Source organism: Gymnoscopelus braueri (assembly GCF_963280865.1).
Source record: "Gymnoscopelus braueri genome assembly, chromosome: 10".
Lineage (NCBI taxonomy): Eukaryota > Metazoa > Chordata > Actinopteri > Myctophiformes > Myctophidae > Gymnoscopelus > Gymnoscopelus braueri.
Genome location: NC_137611.1, coordinates 21056087 through 21079357, shown reverse-complemented (window position 1 = coordinate 21079357; position 23271 = coordinate 21056087). Strand labels below are relative to the sequence as shown.

Genomic DNA, 23271 nt, shown 5'->3' with positions numbered 1-23271 from the left:
GGAGGACTTAATCCACCAAATGGAGGAGCCGATCGACGATTGACGGCAGCCGTGGGCTCCCATCTCCTCTCTCTCTCTCTCTCTCACACACACATACACACACACACACACGGTTATTTCCATCCCTTATTCTCTGTTTTATCTATCTCCATCTCTCTCTCTCTGTGTGCACGTGTGCGTGCATGCGTACGTGTAGTACAGCGGGCCTTTTCTTTGTCCCCGTCTCTCCCAGAATGACAGGGGAAGTGAGGTATAATGATGTTCTGCTCTGATTTATAATGGAGTGCGGTTCAGATCTCCTGTAGAGCTTAATATCCAGTGAGGGTCCACTCCCTCGTCAACGTGACCAATGTGTTCAGTCCTGTCAGACGTGTTCAGCACGGCGAGCAGCCCCCCCCCGCACCTCCGCAGACCCCCCCCCCCCTCCCAATCTCCCCTCCTCCTCCTCCTCCTCCTCCTCTTCCCTCATTCTGTCCTGTCAGCGGCCTTGGCTACATCAAAGACACGGAGTCGTAAGAAGTGGGAGGAACAATGCAGAAATGCTAATTGTCCTTCGTTAGAGCGGAGAATATATATTTATGTCATTGCTGTCGGGCAGAAACCTTGTATGTCTTTTTTTTTTACATAAATGAATGCCCTACTTTGTTATGCAAGTGTCTCCCGGCAAAAAAAAACATTTTGGAAAACATTTTGAAAGTTAAAGTGTGTCTGTGGGATTTAACCAATGACACGTATGAACGAGCTTGTGACTAAGTAATAACTACATCGGATCAACTGGAACATTTCCCGAAAAGTAGCCATTTTGGACATACAAGGTTTCCGCCTAACAGCAACAATATATATATATATATATATATATATATATATATAAACCAAAGTGTTGGGATCTGTGGGGAAGGGGGGAAAAAGCACTTCAAAGGCCTTGGTGTGTTGTTGCAGTCAGCAGGAAGCAGGAAGTTGCCCCCACCACCACCAAGCCGCTCGGTCAGCGTCAGCTCCAAAACGGAGCTTCTACTCCAGTCAGCAGATCCTCACCCTTATTGTTATTGTTGTTATCGCTTATGTCACGTCCAAGAGAGCTATTCACTCTCACTTAACTTCCAGGAAAAGAAAGAAGAAAAAAAAAATCCCATTGAAGCGGAAAGAGTGAATAAAGAAAAGAATGGCAACAACAAAGGTGTTTGTTCGAAACGCGCGCGTTATCCTTCAGAGACAGCGAAGCTTCAGAGACAGAAAAAAAGACGCATGAAAGAACATTCTGTCCTATTGCACCTTTACGTAACAGCTGTCACCCTCACCCTGCCTACCCCCGCCCCACCCCCTGCCTCCCCCCCCCCGCTGTCACGCTCACCTGCGTCGGAAATCAGAAGATGGCTTGGCTTTGCCTTTCATGCTGAGCTCATATCCCTTCATCTCCGCATGTCTTTTTATGTTCCTCTTTTTTTTTTCTCTTCTCATTTCCTGCAGGGAATGGCTTCCTCCGCCCGCTCCAAAGGGGAGCACAAGCAGCGAGTATTCTTGACGGTCTCCTTCGGCGGGATCAAGATTTACGACGAGAGATCGGGGGTGAGTATGGGCGTTGGTCGGATCTGGCCGTGAGGGCCCACCGTGGCGGGAGCTCCTCTCAGGCAGGGCAGCGTGCCAGCTTGCTGCCACGGAACCTACAGTATAGGACGTCCAGAGGGCAATACAGTGTGTTCGGGTTCACTTCACCACAGCTGGCTGGCTGGCAGAGCCGCCATCTTCTAAACCAGTGATTCCCGACCGGTTGACAGGGGTGCACTGATGGGCCATAAGTATATGTTAAGTGGGCCCCTCAAATAATAGGCAAAACACTACGATTTTATTGAAAATACATACATATATTTGTTAAAATTCATATTTTTTTTTTAAACCTTGAACATTTTGTTTTCATTGTGATACCGATAAATAGGAACTTAAAAAAATGACTCCATTGATCCAAGCTAGAAGACAATCGATTGATTGATCGTTAAATTGCATAAGGCCCACCCATCTGACCACTTAACAGAGCAGCCACGCTCACTTTTGAGATTTTCAAGTGACCCCCTGAGTCAGCAAAGGTTGTAAACTGCGGTTCTAAACCTGATTGGTTGATACTGTATATTATAGTGATTCTCAACCTTTAGCATGATTTTGGGCGGGTCCCCAGATGACAGTGAAGTGACAATTTAAGGACTTTTAAAACCTTTTTAATACCTAAAAAAAGAAGAAAAAAAAAAAGACAATTACTGCAAAACATATATTAAAACTGGTCAAACGTTGGCCAAATTGTCAAATAATATAAGAAAGAGGCAAACATGTTGAAAATAGCCGATCTACTGTACAAGATCATGTAGATCTGCTATTTTCACAATATTTATCTGTGGAACCGAGTCAAACTAAATGTAATGCCTCAACAATTACATTCCAAAAATGCTTATCAGGGTGCAGGGGGTCCCCAGTTCAAATATGATTATTTTGGGGGGTCACAGCCTGAAAAGGTTGAGAACCATTGCTCTATAATATGGCCAACAATAACATGATTTCCATCATTCTATAGGACAGTCAGACAGCACCACAGGCCATAAAAAGGTTTGAGTCCAGCACCATTAGAATGTGAGTCTCGTGTCTGATATTTCACCCTGAGTAAATTGCCTTGACTGACCCTTGACACAACCTATAGTAAGGGTTCCCAAACTTTTCAGGCTGCGACCCCCCCAAAATAATCATATTTGAACTGGGGACCCCCCACCCCACTCTGACAAGCACTTGGAATTGTAGGCATTACATTTAGTTTGACTTGGTTCCACAGATAATTGTGAAAATAGCCGATCTACAAGCCTCGCGCTGTCCGAACTATTTTGGGGACCCCCAGTTTGGGAACCACTGACCTATCTTATAGGACGTTGTTGCTGCAGGGCGTGGTTAGGAACCCAGCCCTGTATGGCTGTCTGCTACCACCAGTAAGACAAGTGAGCGATGATTGTTACGATGATGTTATGAGATGAATCCCCCCCTCTCCTACCCTCCATTCTGAATACCCCACCACCACCACCACCCCCGGAGGAGCAGGAAGGCCTGCTGTTCCATTACAGGATGATGGAGGACCTCCTCTCCGCCGGTCCTGGGGCACAGTGTTGGCGTATAGATAGGCCCACTCTGCTCATCAGCGCTAACCGATAATTAGCGCTCCGCTCCACCCCTTAATGATCATCGTTGCTAATGCTAATTACACCGCGGCTCCACCTCGGCTGTCGTTGGAGCTAAACCGATAATTATGCAACGCCGCGGGTCCCGTAGCTACCGGCTCAACCCCCCCCCCCCCCCACCCCCCCACCCGCTCTAAAAATGAAGACCCATCGTTTGATTTCCGCTTCCAATGTGACTGGCGGGTGATAGCACTTTGTCATTGACCGGTAATGGAATAAGACATTAAACCCCCAGCCTCCCCTCCTAGCCAGCACTGCGCTTTTTTCTGACAAGCTCATTTGTTGTTTTGGACCCCCAACCCCCCAAACTAATGCGCCACGATTTTATTTACCGATTACACCCCGTAAATAACGCTCCTCACTTAATGCCCCCCTCTAGAGTTATTACGGGGGAAATGGGGGATTATTCCAGTGCAGTAACTAAACAATAAAAGCCTGGAGATCGAGGCTAGTGCAGTAGTGCAGCCAGTGTCTGGATTCAAATACTTTATTTAAAGCAGATGTGATTGTCTGTCATGAAGAGTAGGGGAGTCCTATTAGTTGTATATTTTAGCTCTAATCTGGAGTAGTTTCCCGCCATGCGTCCCACTATTAGTGGAGCAGCAGGTGGGAGCCAAATTATAGAATTTGAGTACACAGTAGTTGTGCCTGTGTGTGATTATATAAATGTGTGGATGTGCTTGTGTGCAGTGGTGGGAAAAGCACTCAATTTCTTTACTTAGGTAAAAGTATCAATACTGTAAGTAAAAGTCCGGTAATCAAAATTTTACTTGAGTAAAAGTACAAAAGTATTGGCATCAAAATATACCTAAAGTACCAAAAGTAAAAGTACTCATTATGCAGAATGCCCCGTTTTAACAAGGTTTCATGTATAAAATCTTTTAAAATATTTTGAAAAGATCGGCTATATTTTCAAATAGAAAGTACAATATTTGCCTCTGAGATGTAGTGGAGTAGAGGTAAAAGTATTGTAAAATGGAAATACTCCAGTAAAGTAAGAGTACCTCAGTACCGTAGTTAGTTACTTTTCACCACTGCTTGTGTGTCTGTTGTATTTTAGGTGTGGAATGCCACGCATGGTTAGTAATAAGACGACATCAGGGGTTTTCCAACCTTTTGTGGATCAGGAGGGCTCACCTGGAAATCTCGAAAAACGTTTGCGGCCCACCCATGTGACCACTTAACACGAAAGCCGTTGAGTTGTCAGGATGGGTGGGCCACGTGCATCCTCAGATCACGTTCAATTTTAAGACCGGGAAAGCCTATACGTTGGTATACCTTTAAAACCGGGAAAGCATCTGTGTCATTTTAGATTTTGATATGTACATACAGTAGCAACAGGATTTCTCTTAAATTATTTGTATAAAACATTTTATGAAAACTTGGGTTAGGATTTAGAAGGCGTTTTTAAAATCGGCCTCAGGTCTAATTGGGTTAATGATCAATCAATCGATCGTGTTCCGGCTTCCATCGATGGAACTAACGTAGTATACTTTAAGCTCCTGTTTATCAGTATCACAATGAAAACAACATTTTCAAGTTTTTTTTCCCATTGTTTTAATCTTATACTATCATTAAAGTCGTAGTGTTTTGCCAATTATCTAGGGTTTCATTTAGAATATCCTCACAGCCCACTACATCCTCACATTTGCAGGCCTTAACAACATTCCCTTTAGATTAGAATACATTTGAAAAAACATGTGGAAATTGGATTGTGTGGCTGCCTGGCCTCACTGATTTACCACCACTACTCATGCAGTAAATTATTCCTCTGACACACGAGGAAGAGGGAAATGAGCAGAGGAAGTAAAGCGCCAAAAATTGGCACTTATTCTGGTCGAATCTTGTTGCTGTCAGTAGTGCGACAAAGAATAACCCATTCCAGCCACTTTATCTGACACAGAAGCAAAAAGGAAGCGTAGAAATACTGCAGCGTTACGTCTTCGTGACAGAAGACCAATTGTTGACATTCTGTCCTCATTTGGACTAACTACCAGATTCCAGATACCGTGCAGCTTAGATTTGAACCGTGGGTGGCCAACATAAGAGACCTGTCAAAAACGGTCTCCTCTTCCTCTAGCCATGGAAGACATTATATCGTATTGCTGCTGGGCTGTTAAGGCTGTTTTATGCGCATAAGATGCGTGTCTCTCAGTTGACATAAACAGCATATTTCTTTAACTAGAAACAAGTGTCGACATGAGGCGCTGTCAGGGTCATATGATGAATTATAAATGACTGTAGGTTGCTTTGCAAGATTCAGGCATGTGCATAGTTGGGGCTCAAAGCTAGCTTGACCTTTGGAAAAGCTGCTGCTTGCTTGACGTCACAAAACAGAACCATGAAAAGTAAAAGTGAAAGAGCGTTGTGGGGTTGTACTGTAGATGAAAAAACAGTGAATCTCTTAATTATACCTGTTATACTTGTCCTTGTGAAGCACTTCTGTTCTAATAAAATATATATACAAATTGCGATTAAAAAAAAATGTATTAGGAGAATAACCTAAAAACTAAGCAAACAAAAGACAAAAAAGGGGGATTAGGATTAGAATCTTCTCCACATTAAACCACATCTTTTTGTTTCTTCCAGATATTGCTGCATCACCACTCGGTCCACGAGATCAGCTACATCGCCAAGGACACCAGGGACCACCGGGCCTTCGGCTATGTCTGTGGGAAGGAGGGTCACCACAGGTTTGTGGCCATCAAGACTGGACAATCAGTGAGTATTTACTCATGAAGGTCAACCCGCCCATCATTAGATGGGCTCTGTTAACCACTTTAAACCTGGCAGCTCCAATTTGGGCAACTTCTTTCTTTTTTTTAATAGCAAAAATAGCCGATCTATTTAAGCTCACAAGTACATGAGCTTTTAGATCGGCCATTTTTGCTATTTGTCGTACGATGACGTGTATAGGGAGGGATTAAGTGGTTTAGTGCTTGCAGGTTGCTATTGTTCAGTGCGTGCGGATCAATTCCTCTGAATATGAAAACACATCTGTGGAAAACAGGATGAGTCATCTTCATATTCATATTACCCTTCTCTTCCTAATTCCTCTTCCTAGATAGCTCCTACCTCTCAGTCTCCTTCCTCCTCATTGTCCTCTTCTTAACACACTATTATTCATCTCCCACCACTTTATCCCCTGGTTTACCTCTTCCATTCTCCTCCCTTCATCCCGTAATTGGTGTCTTTGCTTTCTCCTCGTTACCCTACTCTACCTCCTCTCCTGTCCTCACCTCTCCTCTCCTCTCCTCTCCTCCTCATTTCGTTAACATTCTTCCTCCTTGTCTGTGCCATTACCGGCCTCCTCTGTCATCATAATCCACCCTCTTTTCTTCTTCTCTCCATCTTCCTGCTGTCCTTCATCCCCCTCCTCTTCCTTGCCTCCTTGTTCTTGACCGCTCTCCGTTCTCCTCATCTGACTTCTTTTGTCCTCTGAAATAAAAATCCTCCCAGTCAAAGAACTCCATTAATGTCACATTACAAGGTGGTGATGGGTGATAGTTTTCACAAGTTTAAATACATTATATAATCACGGTCTGTGGAGACGCTCCCGTCTAACAGTTTAATTACAGTAGCACAGGTGTACTCAGATGTGTGACCTTTTGACTGTACAACCTATGCTTCAAGAGTGATATGCCAAAACGTGAAGGGTTCTGTTATAGCGCCACCTATTTAAAACATCTGGGGGAGAGGTTTTTCCTTGGCCTACTAGGAGTGTGCGTGCAAAGTTTTACGTTGATCGGTCCAACAGTGCCGGAGACAAAAACGCAGTGCGACGCATTGTGAGCTTGTAGATTAGCTTTTTTAGGGAACACTAAGGGGTCTTGAAGCTGAAAAGTTTTGGGAGCCCCTAATGTAGAATTCTCCAGTTATGTTTCATGAGCTGGCTGTGGGTTTTTATTCCAACCTAACAACAAAACAGGTGCTTTTCACCTGGCTGAAGCAGAGAGGGGGGAACGTGTGTGAGATCAGTTGGTGGGTTGTGGTCTTGTGGAGGTCGATGCTGAAGACAACGGGTGACCAAAGTCTACCCTTGCTATTGGGGCCCATTGTCTCTAGAACGACCTGCCTGAGGAGCTCTATAATTAGTTTTATTGTTTGATACCTTGAGTGTTTATTCCATTTCTCATTGCCCTTTATATTTCATAAATGCCATCTTGTTTTTCAGGTATAATGCTTTTTGAAACAGAATAAAAACACGATGGAATTTACATAATTATTTTGTAAGAACAACAACGTATTGAACAAAATGTTAAATATAAATGCTTCCTCCGTCATCCCCAGGCGGAGCCGCTCATCATTGACCTGCGTGACCTCTTCACGCTTATCTATGACATCAAGCAGCGGGAGGAGCTAGAGAAGAAGGCTCAGAAGGACAAGCATTGCGAGCAGGCCGTCTACCAGGTAAGGAGCACAGCGATTGGTCCGCCCGCCATGATCTCACCACTCGATATATGGCTGTGCTTAACCCCCCCCATTCCCCTGCGGCGAGATTACTCAGTGTAACCGGTAAATTAGTCCCCATTCAGGCAGTCACTCAATAGAAATCACAGTTCTTTCAAGCTGCTTTTTTGAGTGGCTTTTGCAGGTGCATCAAAGGATACAGTTGGCTGGAATGCTCATTTCCTTTGCCCACCTGAATGCCGAAATATGCAAAGTCCAGGCTTTGTTGAATATTGTTCACGGTTAAAGCGAGATTGTGCGTGCGTGTATGTGTGTGCGCGCGCACGCGCGTGTGTATTGTGTGTGTGTGTGTAAGTGCATACGTGTTTGTGTGTGCGTGCGTGCGCGCATGTGTGTACTGTATGCGCGCGTGTGTGTGTCTACTGTAACAAGTATGCATGCATGTTGTACAGTACAGTATATCGTATAAATAACGGTTTCAGTAAAGGCCAATGTCACTCATTCTGTGTGGAATTGTGCTCATTTTGCATGCAGATATAATAAGTAGCCCTGCTTCCTTTTTCCCTGTTGTCCTATTATTGTCATCTAATGAGACGATAAAACTGTCAAATTCCCATTTGGGATCTATCTCTCAACTCTCCCTGTCTTCTCTGCTTCCTCCTGCTGTTTTTCTGTGATCTATTGCAGCGATTCCCAACCTGTGAGCTTGTAGATCAGTTATTTTCCGCTATACAACAAATTATAATACAGGGTTAAGTGGTTAATCAGACGATTAAGTGATTAAGTGGACCCACAGGTGGGCCGTGAGAGCATTGCAAGTGGGTCCCCAAATAATTAGCAAAACACTAAAGTTGATAACGTAACGGTCATGGTATTCTTTCTTTAAAACCTTGAAATTGTGATGCTGATAAATAGGAACTTAGAGTATGCCACGTTAGTTGCACTGATCCAAGCTCCGTGAAAGCATCTGTGTCATTTTAGGTTTTTGCGTTGGCTATTCAAAAATAGGAGATATATACAAGATCGCAGCGCATCACTTCGTGCCTTGCTTGCACATCTGCTAATTAAAAAAAAAAATTTATCTTGAAAGCGTGGGAACTACTGATTTAGAAGGCATTTGTAGAATCGGCCTCAGGTCAGCCGCCCTTTCGAAACAAAACGTTTAAGTGGGCCCTGCGGTCCAGAAAAGGTTGGGAATTCCGCTGATCTGTTGTATTGTATGATGAAAAAAAAACATGCTTGTCTTTTCCATCGCCACACAGACCATCCTGGAGGACGAGGTGGACGATCCAGTGTACCAGGTACGTTCTTGGGCACACAGTGCGACCACAACGCCCCTCCCCCCGTGCTTGTTTTCAATTGTGATGAAGCCTTAAACCAGGAACTAGAAGTAATTGATCAGTAATGCAGATAACCTTCTCCGATCTGCTCGAATGAATGGCTCATGATACTCCACCATTCCAGTAAGACACAGTAGACCATCCTAGTGGACAGTGCCGTTCAACCATTCGACTCCCATTTGCCGGTGCAGTGTCGTAAAACCATACTTTTTTAAGTTGATCTGTGTCAATGTCCTGATTTCTTCCAAAGACAACCCCCACCCCCGCCCTACCCCCAACTGGTTGTTGTTATCCTCTTGACCCCCCCCCCCCCCAACCCACCCCCCGGCATTTGGCTGAACCTGATTTTTGTATTTGTTTGCTCACACTGAATACAGACAACACTAACTCTTATTACTCTGAATGTAATGTTCAGCGGTACGCCGCCCCCCGCCCCCCCCGCCCCCACCGAACACATCCTAAAACCATCTCTATTCTTTATTCTGTAGCTTCTGTCGCAAGTGCGTTTGCATACCAACATTCCATTTGCAGTTTTTTTCGTTTTGTTTTTTTATTATTATGTTGATGTTGACTGACAGTAAATCCATGCAAGGCCGCGGGGGTGGACTCTTTCATCTGAGATCCAGAAATGAGACTCAAAATAATTGCTGTCGGGCAGAAACCTTGTATCTCCATATTTCAACTTTTACATTTATAAATGTCCTCTCGAAAATTAATGCCCCACTTCATCGTATAAGAGTCTTGGTCAAAAATAGCAATTTTCTCTATTTTTTGGAAGAAGATGAAAATGATTAAGTGAATGTGGTTAAGTGTGTCTGTGGGCCTTATAAACATTGAACCAATGAACATTATTAACAAGAGCTTGTGACAAATTAATAAACTACATTGGATCCATTGGAACACAGGTTATTTTTCCCAGTCCCTGAAAAGTCATAGTTTTTGGACATACGAGGTTTCAACCCGAAATGTGAAGGAAGCATAATGGATCTCAAGTGAAGGTTCTCATCCGTGGGTCTTTGTTTGTGGTGGAAACCAGTGGTGGAAAAAGTACTCACTCATGTTTTTAAGTAAAAGTATCAATACTGCAATGTAGAAATACTCTGTGACAAGTGAATGTCCGGAATAAAAAATGTACTTGAGTAGAAGTACAAAAGTATTGGTATCAAAAATACTTAAAGTACAAAAGTAAAAGTACTTATTGTGCATAATGTCCCATTTCACAAGTTCAAAATGTATACAAAATATTTTGAAAATAGCCGATCTACAAGCTCACAATGCGTCGCATTGCGACGCATTTTGAGCTTGTTAGCTATTTTCAAATGGACGAAATGTATATAGGCCTGAAGTGGTTAGTGTGGTTTGCGATAATAATCAAAGTTTAAAAAGTAACTAACTAAAGTTTTCAAAGAATTGTAGCGGAGTAAAAGTACAATATTTGCTTCTGAGATGTAGTGGAGTAGAAGTAAAAGTACTGAAAACTGGAAATACTCCAGTAAAGTAAAAAATACCTCAAAATTGTACTTAAGTACAGTACTTGAGTAAATGTACTTAGTTACTTTACACCACTGGTGGAAACGGCGAGTATCACGGCTCATTTTGGTGAAGGGAGTGCTAATAGAACTCCACAGTAGGGCTGGGCGAAATGACTATGATCAATATCGTTTAATTTAATACTTTTGTCTTGATTACGATTAATGGTATTTTTTTCTGTACACCGCCCTCATAGTTCTCTGACATGATCTGTACTGTAAGTATTACAGGTGCAGCAGTTAATCGAACAAATCAATTTAATTAATTATAGGAAATAATACGTTTTAATAAAATCTAGTTTCATAATAGCAAACAAAAAGCAGGCTATTTTTGCTCTTTTTTTTTGCAAAATACAGCTGTGCTTGACTTGTCAATTTGACTAATCAATTTAGTTGTTCATAATTAAAACAATTAGAACTTTTTTGTGTCGATTCTTTGATAAGAAAAAAAAACTAAATTTTTTAAATTATTTGATTAACCGACGTGAGCAAGATTCAGTCGGTGAGAGAGTCTTAAATTCTCCATGTCTGGTTAATTGCCTAGCCCTACTCCACAGTGACTTGAACTACTGCCTGACCTATATTCTACTTGTGCTCTCTCTTCTTCCCACCTCACTCTTTTCCTTTCTCTCCATTCCTTTCTCTCATGCCCCGTCTCTCTCTCTCTCTTTTCCTTTCCCTCCATTCCTCTGTCGTCTCTCCTTTCCTTTGTTTTCGTTTTTCCCTTCCCCAATCTCAAACGATCCCTCACTGCCCCAACTTGCTTCCAACACCCCCACCCTCACCACTCGCATCCCTCTACCTCGCTTCAACTCTTTGTTTTGTGCACCTATCTATCCTATCTCCATTTTGATCCTCTCTTATCTCCATCTCATGGCTCTCTTACACCTCTTTCGCCTTGCCAACTACTTCTGTTCTGTAGTACATTGTGTTTGAGGCCGGACACGAACCCCTCCGCGGCCCCCAGTCAGAGGAGAGCGTTTATCAGGTACAAAGACAAGACCCACCCTTTTCCCTTCCTCCTTATACCCTGTGAGAGATGCTGAAAGTAGTAACCTTTTTATTGATACACAATTTCTTTTTTTTTTAAAGGTGCATTTTAAAGTACATTTATTTTTGCTAAAATAAATGTCAAATATCTCTATATTCCTATAGCAATAATTGCTATAGTCAGCAATAGAGTGTTTGGTCAGTAACAGGGATCTCCCTATCTCTTCAGCTCTTTAGTAAACAGCGAAATGCATTTTCAGGTCGGGATACCAATTTTATCCAATCAGGAGAGAGAACTCATACAGGATACAGGATAAACAATTCAAATTGGTAGGGATGACACAAAGAAGTGCAGCAGACACAATTGGAACTGGAACACTATACAATTGAAGCTGATAAGTGGGTGCTCTCTCCTGATTGGCTGAAATTCGCAACCCACCTAGAAATGTACAGTATTTTCTGTTTATTAAAGAGCTGGAGAGACAGGGAGACCCATGTTATTGAACAAACACTCTATAGCAATGATTACTATCAGATATTTAGAGCATTAACATTTTAACCAAAAAAATATCACTTACTACCTTTAATGAGTTCAGAGAAAGTACTAATGCCACTGTAAATCAAAAACAGACATAAGAGATTTTTTTGCTGGTTCAACAGTACTGTGCCACTGGGTAAAACAAGAAAGGCCATTATGTTAATATCCAACATACCGCTGTAAGATCTATGGCAGTAGGCTCAGCTCTCGTTTAACATTTCAAAAATGGAGGGAGGCAGTCGGTGTTTGTAAATTACACCAAGTCTAGCATTATGTTTCATTCAGGTGCTGCACAGACAGTCAAGGTCAGTGGTTTAGAAAAATGTGTTCACCTAAAGCCTGTGTGGCAGTTTTAGATATCTACAACGTTGACCTTTTTGCTTCAGACTGTTTGAGGGGACCAAACATACAATACTGGAGGACTCTAGGGACCGGTTGTGTGGTTTAATCCTAACCCCTTCCTTCTCTGTCTCTCTCTCTCTCTCTCTCTCTCTCTCTCTCTCTCTGTACCCTCCTCCTCCTTCTGTACCCCTCGCTTCTCTGAAGATGAAAGATGCAGGGAGAGATTAATCACCCTCCATGCCATTTGATCTCAGAATGATGCGAGATCAATAGACTTGAAGAAAATGTAGCCAAAAGCCGTGTCGGCCACTGAGAAAGACGGAGAACGAGAGAGTTAATGCAGGGGATTGTTGACTGCACCTAATAGATAAATGTGAGGAAAATATACAAAGGAGAACACAGCTGAGACATTTTCTCGGTGTCGAGACGTTAGCCAGTTGAGACGTACCGTTGCAGAATAACAATGGCCTTCCTTAATACCCAATGAACCAGGGCGCACAATCTTCAAGCATTGTTTACAATCAATATTGATTTAAGTAGAATTGATTCAGTGGCACAACTGTAGAATTTGCATAGCACCATTGCTCTAAAAGACCAGGAAGTATGTCTAGCAAGGAAAAAGTATTTGTATAGACTAAATCTAAATGGATGAACAAAGCTTTTTCTCGTCGAAATTGTTTTTTTCCTTTTTAAATAACCAACCAACCTTTACAAAAATACAGAATGGTGTTGCTCACTTACTTACTCTTCATTTGAATCGACCTCCGATCCAATGCAGGTCCCAACCAACAGTCAGCAGAAGGAAGGGATCTATGACGTCCCAAAGCGCCATTTCATGACTGTAGGTGTTTTTTTTTTTGGTTTGTTTTCTATTTATTTGTCGCCATATCCTCCTACGTGCAAGCCTCTCTGTGAGACCCTTTTGAAGTGAAATGCCCTAAAGCCCCCTTTCTCCAGTGTCCATTCAAAGCCCGTCTTGTGCCAGCCTCATCTGACATTTTCACTTTTGCCCGTTCAGCATTTAGATTCTGTCACCGCTATTACTCACAGCAAAGCCTCATTTGCTTTAGAGGTACTGTAGTTATTGCCCCCGGTACCCTGCAAAAGATTTCCTGGGTGAGAAACGACTCGTGCCAGGGTTAAGCTGCATTTCGTTGCCGTCGGCAAGAAACCTCCTATCTCCATATTTCAAGTCTTTACGTTTCTTCGTAAATTAATGCCCTACTTCGTCATACTACAGTGTCACACAAAAGTAGCAAAAATAGCCGATTGACAAGCTCACATCGTGTCGCATGACAATGCGTGGTGAGCTTGTAGATCTGCTATTTTTGCTGTATTGGAAAAAGCTTTGAAAGTGAAAGTGGTTAAGTCTGTCTGTGGATTTTGTATAAGTATTGAACCAATGAAAAGTATTAACACAAGCTTGTGACTAAATAATAACTACATTGGAGCCATTGGAACACAGATTCTTTTTTCCATTTCCTGAAAAGTAACCGCTTTGGACATACACGGTTCCCCCCCGACAGTCGACGATTTGCAGCGACTTCTCTTTGATCATGATGAAACAGCGCTAAATCAGTCATGCCTCGCCTGCTCAAAGACATAAGACTAATTGATTGGTCAACCAAAGTTGGACGTGTCGCCAATTTCACAGGACATTAGGGAGGCAGGCTCGGCGTACAAATCCAATGTTACGCAGGAATTTGAAACGTGACAGGATCAGATGGCTTGGACAGTTACATTGTGATGACTTTGTCGGTCCAATCCATGGGGAATGCTCATAATGGACAGAATAAATGGGAGGTTGGGCCATCATCCACAGAGGTGACCGGAAGAGGTTTGTACGTAGGTGGAGTGGGCGTGTGGTTGAACTGCATGCAGTGTAGTCACAGCTACATGCAATCAAATCAACAGACTCTTATCCAAGACTCATAAACAGCCGTACCTAAATAGACAGCAATATATTTTCAGCAGCAAACTCATTTCGTCCGGTAATGGCACGACAAAGTGGTGCTGTCTTTTTCATTTTCTGCAAACTGAAAATGTATTTCCGTCTACTCCGGGGCTGTAGATTTCATGAGTCCTCCTTCCACCATTGCAGTGACTTTTGTTTTGTTTTTCTGTCGCATCTCTCAAACCATAAATCAAAACATTTATTCAAGCCTATTTGCGTGGGGGGAAGATTTTCCTCGCGACGAAAACAGCCCTCGCAAAAGTGCTGCCGCTCTTTGCCGCTTGTTTGCTTGTTGCTCAGCATATCAAACAGATAGTGTGCTGGCCCTAGCCCGGGCTATCACAACCCAACAGCCCCATGCTAGCATAAGTATCAGCGCTGCCATATCTCTTAAGTGTTACTGTTTGTCTGTTCATTCAGTTGGAGCTTTTTCCCCCCTGAGGTGTGTCAGTCCTTGAGGGGAGACCTCTGTGTAGAATCTCTATGCTTACTTACTCCTTTTATCTCTCTTGACTCTTTTATCAACCTTTTTGTTTTGTCGAGTGACTATACAGTACCGAGGAAACAGTTAGATATTCTAGCTTGTTCCATGTAGACCCTCCCCCCCTTTTTCTCAACAACACTGATTGCTGCGTTCTCCCATTCAGTCCTCTTATTTTTATTTGTATTCTTTTCAATTAAATTCATCATTGTCATGTGTTTGTGAACTTGTGTATTTACGGCATGCAAAAAAAAAAAAAGACGTTTGCTGGCCACATGTGCTACGTGCTTTGCCGCGATTCATAGTCTGCTTATGCATGGCGCCACACACCTGTAACTTGCAATTCATGCAACTTATCCATTCAAATGAACTTGTAGGCCGTCATCCATCTGCTGTAGCATAGGGGAAAGCAGAGGTGGACGTATAGGCCTTAAGCCTATAGGGCAGGGTGGCGTGGGTTGTGGGTGGCTTCAAGGTGCTTCCTCGTCTAGATGCTCATTCATTCATTCATTCATTCATTCATTGAAATCGAATACAATCCTAGCTATATACGCGGAGCGGAATCAGCATGACAATGCGTCACGGGGCTCTCGAGGGCCCTCTTGATTGGCAGACATAAGAATATCTAATCAGTGCGTGTTTTATTGGGCTTGAATAGCCTTTTACCAATCCAATTATAGCCAGCAATGTGGGATTCATTTTAGATCCATTTTCTGATAATGAAACTGGGGAAGGGAGTAGTTGTTTCTCGCCGTCCTCGGTACGATTGTCATCGTGACTACATTGAATATATTTCACCCCGCCCCCCTCCCCACCACTCCCCACCACAACCACCTACCCACCCATCCACCCACACAACTGCCACATAACCCTGTGTTGAAGTGTCATGACTGTGCAAACGTGGTGTCATCACTTTGCCATGAAATATCACTTTACTGTGTGTGTGTGTCTCTCTCTCTCTCTCTCTCTCTCTCTCTCTCTCTCTCTCTCTCTCTCTCTCTCTCTCTGTGTCTCTCTCACGCTCACTCTCTGTCTGTCTGTCTGTCTCTCTCTCTCTCTCTCTCTCCTCCGGGGTGCGACATGCAGAACATCAACCACTTTGATCTTTTCGGCGACATGTCCACTCCCCCCTCGGTGAGTACACCAACGACCGGATGAAAAGCGTACCCTTGCCTTCGAGGCATTCTGACGCTGAGAATGCCATTAGTGAAATCATTGGATTGGGACTGGGAGTGTCAAATGGATTTCATAGAGTTTTGTAGAAACTTACACCGGTCCTGCATTATACCATTCATATTCTGTCTTTTAACGTCACATCTTCAACATACTGTATTCCATCACGACGGTGCCGCAAGCAATTTCCACCGACCTCCGGGTCGCATAGCAATAAAGACTCTAATCAAATCTCTGATAATTGTATTCTACAAGGACAATAGTGGCTTCGCCATCATGACAGCAACACAGGGATATTAACCCATTAAGACCTTGAACGCACCTGTGTCATTTTAGATTTCTTTGGCTATTCAAAAATAGCAGATATACAAGCTCATAGCGCGGCACCGAGTGCTGCGCTATGAACTTGTAGATCTGCTATTTTTTTTTTATCGTGATTTTTTATTTTTATTTTTTTCTTTCGAAAAACTGTTAAGATTTAGAAAATCTTTAGAAGCGGCCTCAGGTCTTAATGGGTTAATTTACTCAATAACCCATTTAATACTGGAGAGGGGGAAATTTCCAGTGACTTTGCCTTGACTTTGATGGTGACTCCCGTGTGCGTGCATGCGTGCGTGTGGGCACTTGTATTACTAAACTTGTGAGGGCAAAATGTTCCAACAACTATAGTAGAATTTGAGAAGTATACACTGAGAGGACCATTTTCCCCGGTCCCCACACAAGATAAATGGTTCTTTTATGGTAAAAAAAATAAATAACGTCCTCCCGGTGGGGGCTCCTCACTGGCAGGTGAGTCAGGAGGATACAACAGCGGTGACAACACAGAAATGCGTGTGGGGAGGAATTAATTGGCATGACGACTAAATTGGGGAGAAAAAGGGGGTAAAAGTAATTGGCTACCCTAAAAGTAAAATACATAAATACAGATTTTTAGAGTTATGCTTTCATTTAGGAAAAGATTCAGGTTGGGGTTAGGATAATGATTAGGTATTTTAGAGGTTAGAGTTGAGGTTGGAGTTATGCCTGATTTATGTGTAGTTGTGCGCTGGTTTCGTAACTCTGGCTTTAGGGTTTCGGTTAAAAATGCCTTTTTTAAATCAAGTGCTGTCCTAAAATGTGAATGTTCTCACAAGTATACAAATACAAACGTGTGTGTGTGTATTTATTTATTTATTTATTTCCTGTCCTTCCAGATGCCCCCGTCACCTGCCAACACACTGGACCCTAGCAGGAGTCACCGCCAGCAGCAGCAGCAGCAGCAGCAGCAGCACCCCGCTGAGATGTACGCTCCATTCAGCCCCGGGTCTGTACCATCAGGTAACTATCAGGACAAAATGCACCACGTTAGCCTGATTATCAGACTGAAGCTCAGAGAGTGGGCGGGGTCTATGGTATGGAACCAGGCTAGCACCACGTGAAAAAAATTAATTACCAGTGGTGGAAAAAAGTACTCAGGTGTTAAGCCCACCCCCACCCATGAGAGGCCGACGGCAACGGACTCATGGAGGCCCTCTGACGCCGCCTACCCCGGGAGACGTGACAGTTTCCCCGACGCCCCCGGTGGATACAGGGGGGGGAGACCTTACGACAACTCCCGTGGCCGCGGCAGATCCCCCCGCGCCGGCTGGCCCCGTGACCCGAACCGACGCGGGAAGAACTCACCCAACTCCACGATGTTCAACTACGTATCCACAGGCGGCGGTACAACACACCAGCACTCGACCCACCCCCGCTGCCCATACTGCGACGACTACACCCACCTCATCAACACGTGCCCGGATTTTCTGCGGCTGAAAGCCCAGGAGAGGGAGGCTTGGATCGTAACTCACGAGCGCTGCAGGAGATGCGCCCGCAAGCACCACGGCGAAGACTGCACATTTAAATTCTCGTGCTCAGTGTGCCGCAAAGGCCACGCGTCCGTCCTCCACGACGTCAATCCAGACATACATTCCAAACATGTGAAAGTCACCTTCGACGACCTGTCCTCCTTCGTTACGAAGCACGCCATGCGCCAAGAATACAAATCCACCTACAGGAGACCGACGATAGCAGACTCACAGACATCCCGTGACGCCGCCAACCTCGGCTGGAACAACCGTTTCCCCGGCACTTCCGGTGGATACAGGGGGGGAAGTCCTACATTAATCCCCGCAACCGTGGGAGGTCCCCCCAAGGCAACTGGCGCCCCACCGCAGACAGACGTGGAGCACAGCCATCCCGGTCCACGATGTCCAACTACGTGGCCACCGGTGGCAACACAACACGTGAAGAACCCCAGGCGCCCGCCCCCTGCTCGTACTGCGACGCCAGAACCCACCTCATCGACACGTGCCCTGCCATCGTACAGCTGCCGGCACACACGAGGGAGTCATGGATCACAGCACAGAAACGATGCAGGAAATGCGGCTGCGAGCACCAGAACACAGACTGCGCATTCGGATTCTCATGCTCGGTACGCCGCAGGGACCATGCGTCCGTCCTCCACGATGTCAATCCCTACAATCCCCCACATCAGGCCCCGGCACCAACACATGCCACCCCTGAGAAGAACACCGACCCCGCGCTGAGCACATCTATACCAGCTAGCGCAGAGCTTGGTCTGGACCCCGTCCTTACTGCAGATCCGCCACAACTTGCGCTCCGCTCACAAGAGGCAGCGCAGGAGCAGCCTGCGGCAGAGCCCGCAGTCATGCCCATGCCACATAGCCTAGGGGACAGCCCTCCCCACCGTAACATCATAGCGGCGGGGACGCCCCACCCTCCACGGGGGAGCAGACGAGAAGACGCAGACAGCCCCCCGGTCCCCGACGATGCCGCGGACCTTAATGATGAACCCCTTACAGTTACTGCACCATCTGCTACACAGACTGCGCAGGGGGGAGAAGGCCCACCAGCAGGAGACCCCCCTCCAACATATGTCATCGACCTACAGTCCGTCCTCGGACACGAAGACACCCTGAAGTTACCACAAGAGGAGTCCATGCAATTAGTCCCGTACTCAGGACCAACAGCCCGGCTGTCAAGCCAAGCTGGGCGAGGCCCGTTCCGACATCAACGCCAGACTTTGCAGCAATGCCTCCTCATCCTCCCTGACGCCATAAGGCCAAGAGCGATGATGCTATGGGGGGAGAGAGACCCACGAGCCGAGAGAAGGCCTCCCAAACTACCGCGATCAACGACGCAGAGGGCCCTTATAGATTCCACCGGCGCAGTAGGCATGCCACCCACCGTGGCCTCCTTCGAAGTGGAACGAGGCACAGGACCAGGAGGCCCAATCCAGAACAATCTACATCGAGTTCAGGTAACAGAAACAAGAGACGCGAACTCGATCGTCATCCTCAGCCTTGTTACCATGGCGTTCTATGCCACCGTGACTGCACATTACGGTCACAGGCTCCTCCTAAGCTCCCCCTACAGCTACACCGCTGCACCAGCTGCGTAGCACATCCACCCACATCGCTCGGACCCGACGGAGACCCGACGGAGATGTAGGTACGAAACCCCTCTCCCGACCAAGTACTGGAATAAAGAGGAGAGCGCATTCACCTTGCCCGACGTCCGTCAGCCTACACCTCGTAGACCAAACCGGCTCTCCTGCCGATCAGGTACGTCAGAGCCCCCAGCCCGAAGGGAGATGAAGGCCTAGCGCACCGACACGACGGTCCGAAGAGCGACTCATGGAATCCTGTCAGCCCGACTTACTCTACTCAACTAACCATCTGGTCGACAGACTCAACCAGGTGGTCCTATGCCACAGTGCGATGGAAGTGGACGCTAGAATGGGTATGGTGTGTAGTGAATGCCTTGCGGTACCTCTGACACCCCAAACCGAGCAGAGAGCACGCGCAGGTCCTCCACCCCCCACCATCAGGAGGAAATCGAAATCAAGAAGGGCGGGAGAAAGACACCATAGCGGGACACCGCATCAGACATCGTCACTTCATTTGGGAATTATGAGAGTATGGTCACACGGCGGGAGCCAAGCCACCATCTCTCATAGGCAGGAGTGTTACGAAGATGACGACAGCGATACGGCCCTACGTCCCTGACGTAGTCTTACGACCGCATGACATCATATCCTACTTATAAATGCTACGACGCCGTCAGATGGCAAGCGTCGGCAGTCATAAGTAGTAATAGCAATAATAGTAGTATAATACCTATATAAATATCAGGCCTATTCACCACATCAAGGTGGGTGATTAAGGACCATATCCGGGCCTGCCGTCAATAGCACTTGCGACGGTCAATAGTATAGAATAGCCAGCCTAACAGAAATACAGTCCTTAGAAGCAGTAGCAGTAATCCTCTGTTACAGTAGTGGAGTAAAAGTACAATATTTGCCTCTGAGGTGTAGTGGAGTAAACGTAAAAGTACTGAAAATTGGAAATACTCCAGTAAAGTAAAAAATACCTCAAAATTGTACTAAAATAGTACAGTACTTGAGTAAATGTACTTAGTTGCTTTACACCACTGCAGGTAACTATCAGGACAAAATGCACAACGTGAAAACATGAATAGCAAACCCCCATGCAGCAGTACACTGTTCGGTACCGTGGTAGAACTGGGTGTCAGGTCCTAAAATAGGACCAGAGCCTGTCATTTAGCAATCGTATAGAGAGCGTCCCGAGAGGCTAAACTTCTACATCTTGACTTAAAAAAATGGGCAGAAAACCTCAGCTGTCAAACCAAACCATCAACTGTCATGTCCAACACACAGACTTTTTTCAATTTGAAAAGCGTACCTGAAAATAGTTTCTTGAGAAAAGACCGAAAAATCGGTCAATTATTCAGGTACGTTGGGTAACATTTTAGCAAACAAACACAACTTCTAAAAATAAAGCCATTATGGACTGATTATGTATGGTTTATGGCCGCAGCTCTGAATAGACAATGTATTGATGTTGGTATGCTCCTTTAAAAAAACACAATATGGCAATATTAACATAGCAAAACACTCTATATTCGCACTATATTCTGATAGTAATCATTGTTATAGAGTGTTTGTTCAGTAACAGGAGTCTCCCCATCTCTCCAGCTCTTTAATAAACAGAAAATAAATTTGTCGGTAGGTGTCAAAATCTCAGCCAATCAGGAGAAAGTACCCATTTTTAAGCTTCATTTTTATAGTGTTCCAGTTCCAATTTTGCCTGCTCATTTCTTAGTGTCGTCACTTCCAATTTCACTTGTTTAATCTATATCCTGATTGAGTTCTCTATCCTGATTGGATAAAATCTGAAATGAAACTGAAACTGAAACGAAAATGCATTTTCTGTTTTATTAAGAGCTGGAGAGACAAGGAGACTCCTTTTACTGAACAAACACTCTATAGTAATGAGTACTATCAGAATATAGAGCTATTTAACACTTATTTTAACCCATTAAGACCTGTAACGCATCTGTGTCACTTTAGATTTCTTTGGCTATTCAAAAATAGCAGATATACAAGCTCATAGCGCGGCACCGAGTGCCGCGCTACGAGCTTGTAGATCTGCTATTTTTTTTAAATCGTGAAAATTGTTTTTTTATATTTCTTTCCGATTTTTTTTAAGGATTTTAATTTTTTTAGACGCGGCCTCAGGTCTTAATGGGTTAACCAAAGAAAATCACTTACCCTACCTTTAAGAGTGACCCACTCAGTGGAAGCTCAGGTTGCTTTACCAAACCAATGTCCTGATGTCTCGTGTTTCTCCTCCCTCCTCCCTCCTCCTCTATCTATTGTCCTCTCCAGGTTACATGACCATGGGGGCGGTGCAGGCCGCCCAGTGGGCCCAGCAGGGGCCGTTCCCCGGCCAGGCTCAGACCCTGGCCTTCCCGGTGGCTCAGGTGCTCCCCGGCGGTCAGCCCGGCGTCATCTGGAGCCAGGCCAACATCTTCCCGGCCACGCAGCAGCAGTGGGCGGCCATGGGCTACCACGCCGCCATGCTCCAGGGCCTGGTGCCCATCACCGCCGCCATGTGCCCCCAGGCCTGCGGCGACATGTCGGCCCCCTCCTCCGCCATCACCAGTCCCCAGCACTCGGCCGACCCCGCCCTGCTGTTCCACAGGCAGCTGAGCCTGGGCAGGGAGGGCCTCCTCAGCGGGGACTACGACGCCGGCGAGGGTCCTTCCACTTCTGGAGCCGGAGGTGAGTGGTGGGAAAGTAACTTAACCACTTAAATGCCACATGGTGGAGTGGAGACGAATGACTTTTTGTCTATCGATTAGTCACTCCATGGAGACTCGAATTCATGGATATCTTTTTTGTTTTTGTCACATTCCTAAGCCAATAATTTGATGACCGGCAGCGGTTCCGGTAGGAGACACAAAGAGTCTCCTTTGTGTCTCCTGCCGGAACCGCTGCCTACCGCAACCGCTGGTCATCAAATTATTGGCTTAGGAATGCGACAAAAACGACAAAATATCCATGAATTCAAGTCTCCATGGAGTGACTAATCGATAGAAAAATATGTTTTGGGTGAACTATCCCTTTAAGCAAAACAAACCCAAAAAAAATGATCTGTATTCTTCCCCACCGCTGCAGGAGGAATGGCGTGCGGCCTGGCGTCGGCGGGAGTGAGCAGGTGTGGGACGCCGTGCATGGTGGGGATCCCCGACACGCTGGCCGGGACACCGTGCATGATGGGCATCCCCGACACGCTGGCCGGGACGGCGTGCATGATGAGCATCCCCGACACGCTGGCCTGCACTCAGCTGCTGCAGCCGTCAGCCACCGTCACCCAGGAGGAGGAAGGCAGCTGTAGTGACCTCGACCTCTCCAGAATGACCCTGAGCCCTGGCACGTCCACGTCGCCATCGTCCGACTCACGTAAATGTTCACTATTTAGTCACTTTTACTTTGGCGTCCCTATTTTTGGCAAAAAATAAATAAATTTAAAAATCAAAAATTAGCTATTTAAAAAAAAATATTGAAGATCTACAAACTCAATCATTTATTTTTGGATTTTGGCTAATTTGCCCAAAATAGGTACTCCAGGGTTAACCCATTCAATCCGGGAAAGCATCTGTGTCATTTTAGATTTTAGCTAAATAGCAACATAGGTTTTTCAGAAAACTGTTAGGATTTAGAAGACATTTTGCAGTATTAATACTTTTACTTAAGTAAGAAATTTGAGTACTTTTTCCACCACTGAGAGGGGGTATATCAAAAGCACAGGCATGAATTTCCGTCCCATTCCTCCCAGCTAGTCCAACCCTGGAAAGAACCCTCATAATGGAGGGAATTGAATTTGCTATAGCTGTAGTTCTTGGGACAGGTCACTGCAGCCAGGCCAGGTCCTGATGGTAAACAATCAATGATCAATT

At 45.2% G+C, this 23271-nt stretch overlaps 1 protein-coding gene across 1 annotated transcript in view; it reads left to right on the top strand.

Annotated features, from left to right (window-relative positions):
- LOC308093440 (disabled homolog 1-like) overlaps positions 1-23271 on the top strand; it is a gene marked incomplete at its 3' end in the record, with an annotated part of 41651 nt that overhangs the window by 17027 nt on the left and 1353 nt on the right. Inside the window, exons 3-12 of the mRNA XM_080439778.1 lie at positions 1468-1566; positions 5799-5930; positions 7500-7619; positions 8882-8920; positions 11411-11476; positions 13137-13199; positions 15880-15927; positions 17160-17283; positions 21698-22093; positions 22490-22774. Of these exons, the coding sequence (XP_080295904.1) occupies positions 1468-1566; positions 5799-5930; positions 7500-7619; positions 8882-8920; positions 11411-11476; positions 13137-13199; positions 15880-15927; positions 17160-17283; positions 21698-22093; positions 22490-22774 (1372 nt within the window). The remainder of the gene's footprint in view (positions 1-1467; positions 1567-5798; positions 5931-7499; positions 7620-8881; positions 8921-11410; positions 11477-13136; positions 13200-15879; positions 15928-17159; positions 17284-21697; positions 22094-22489; positions 22775-23271) is intronic.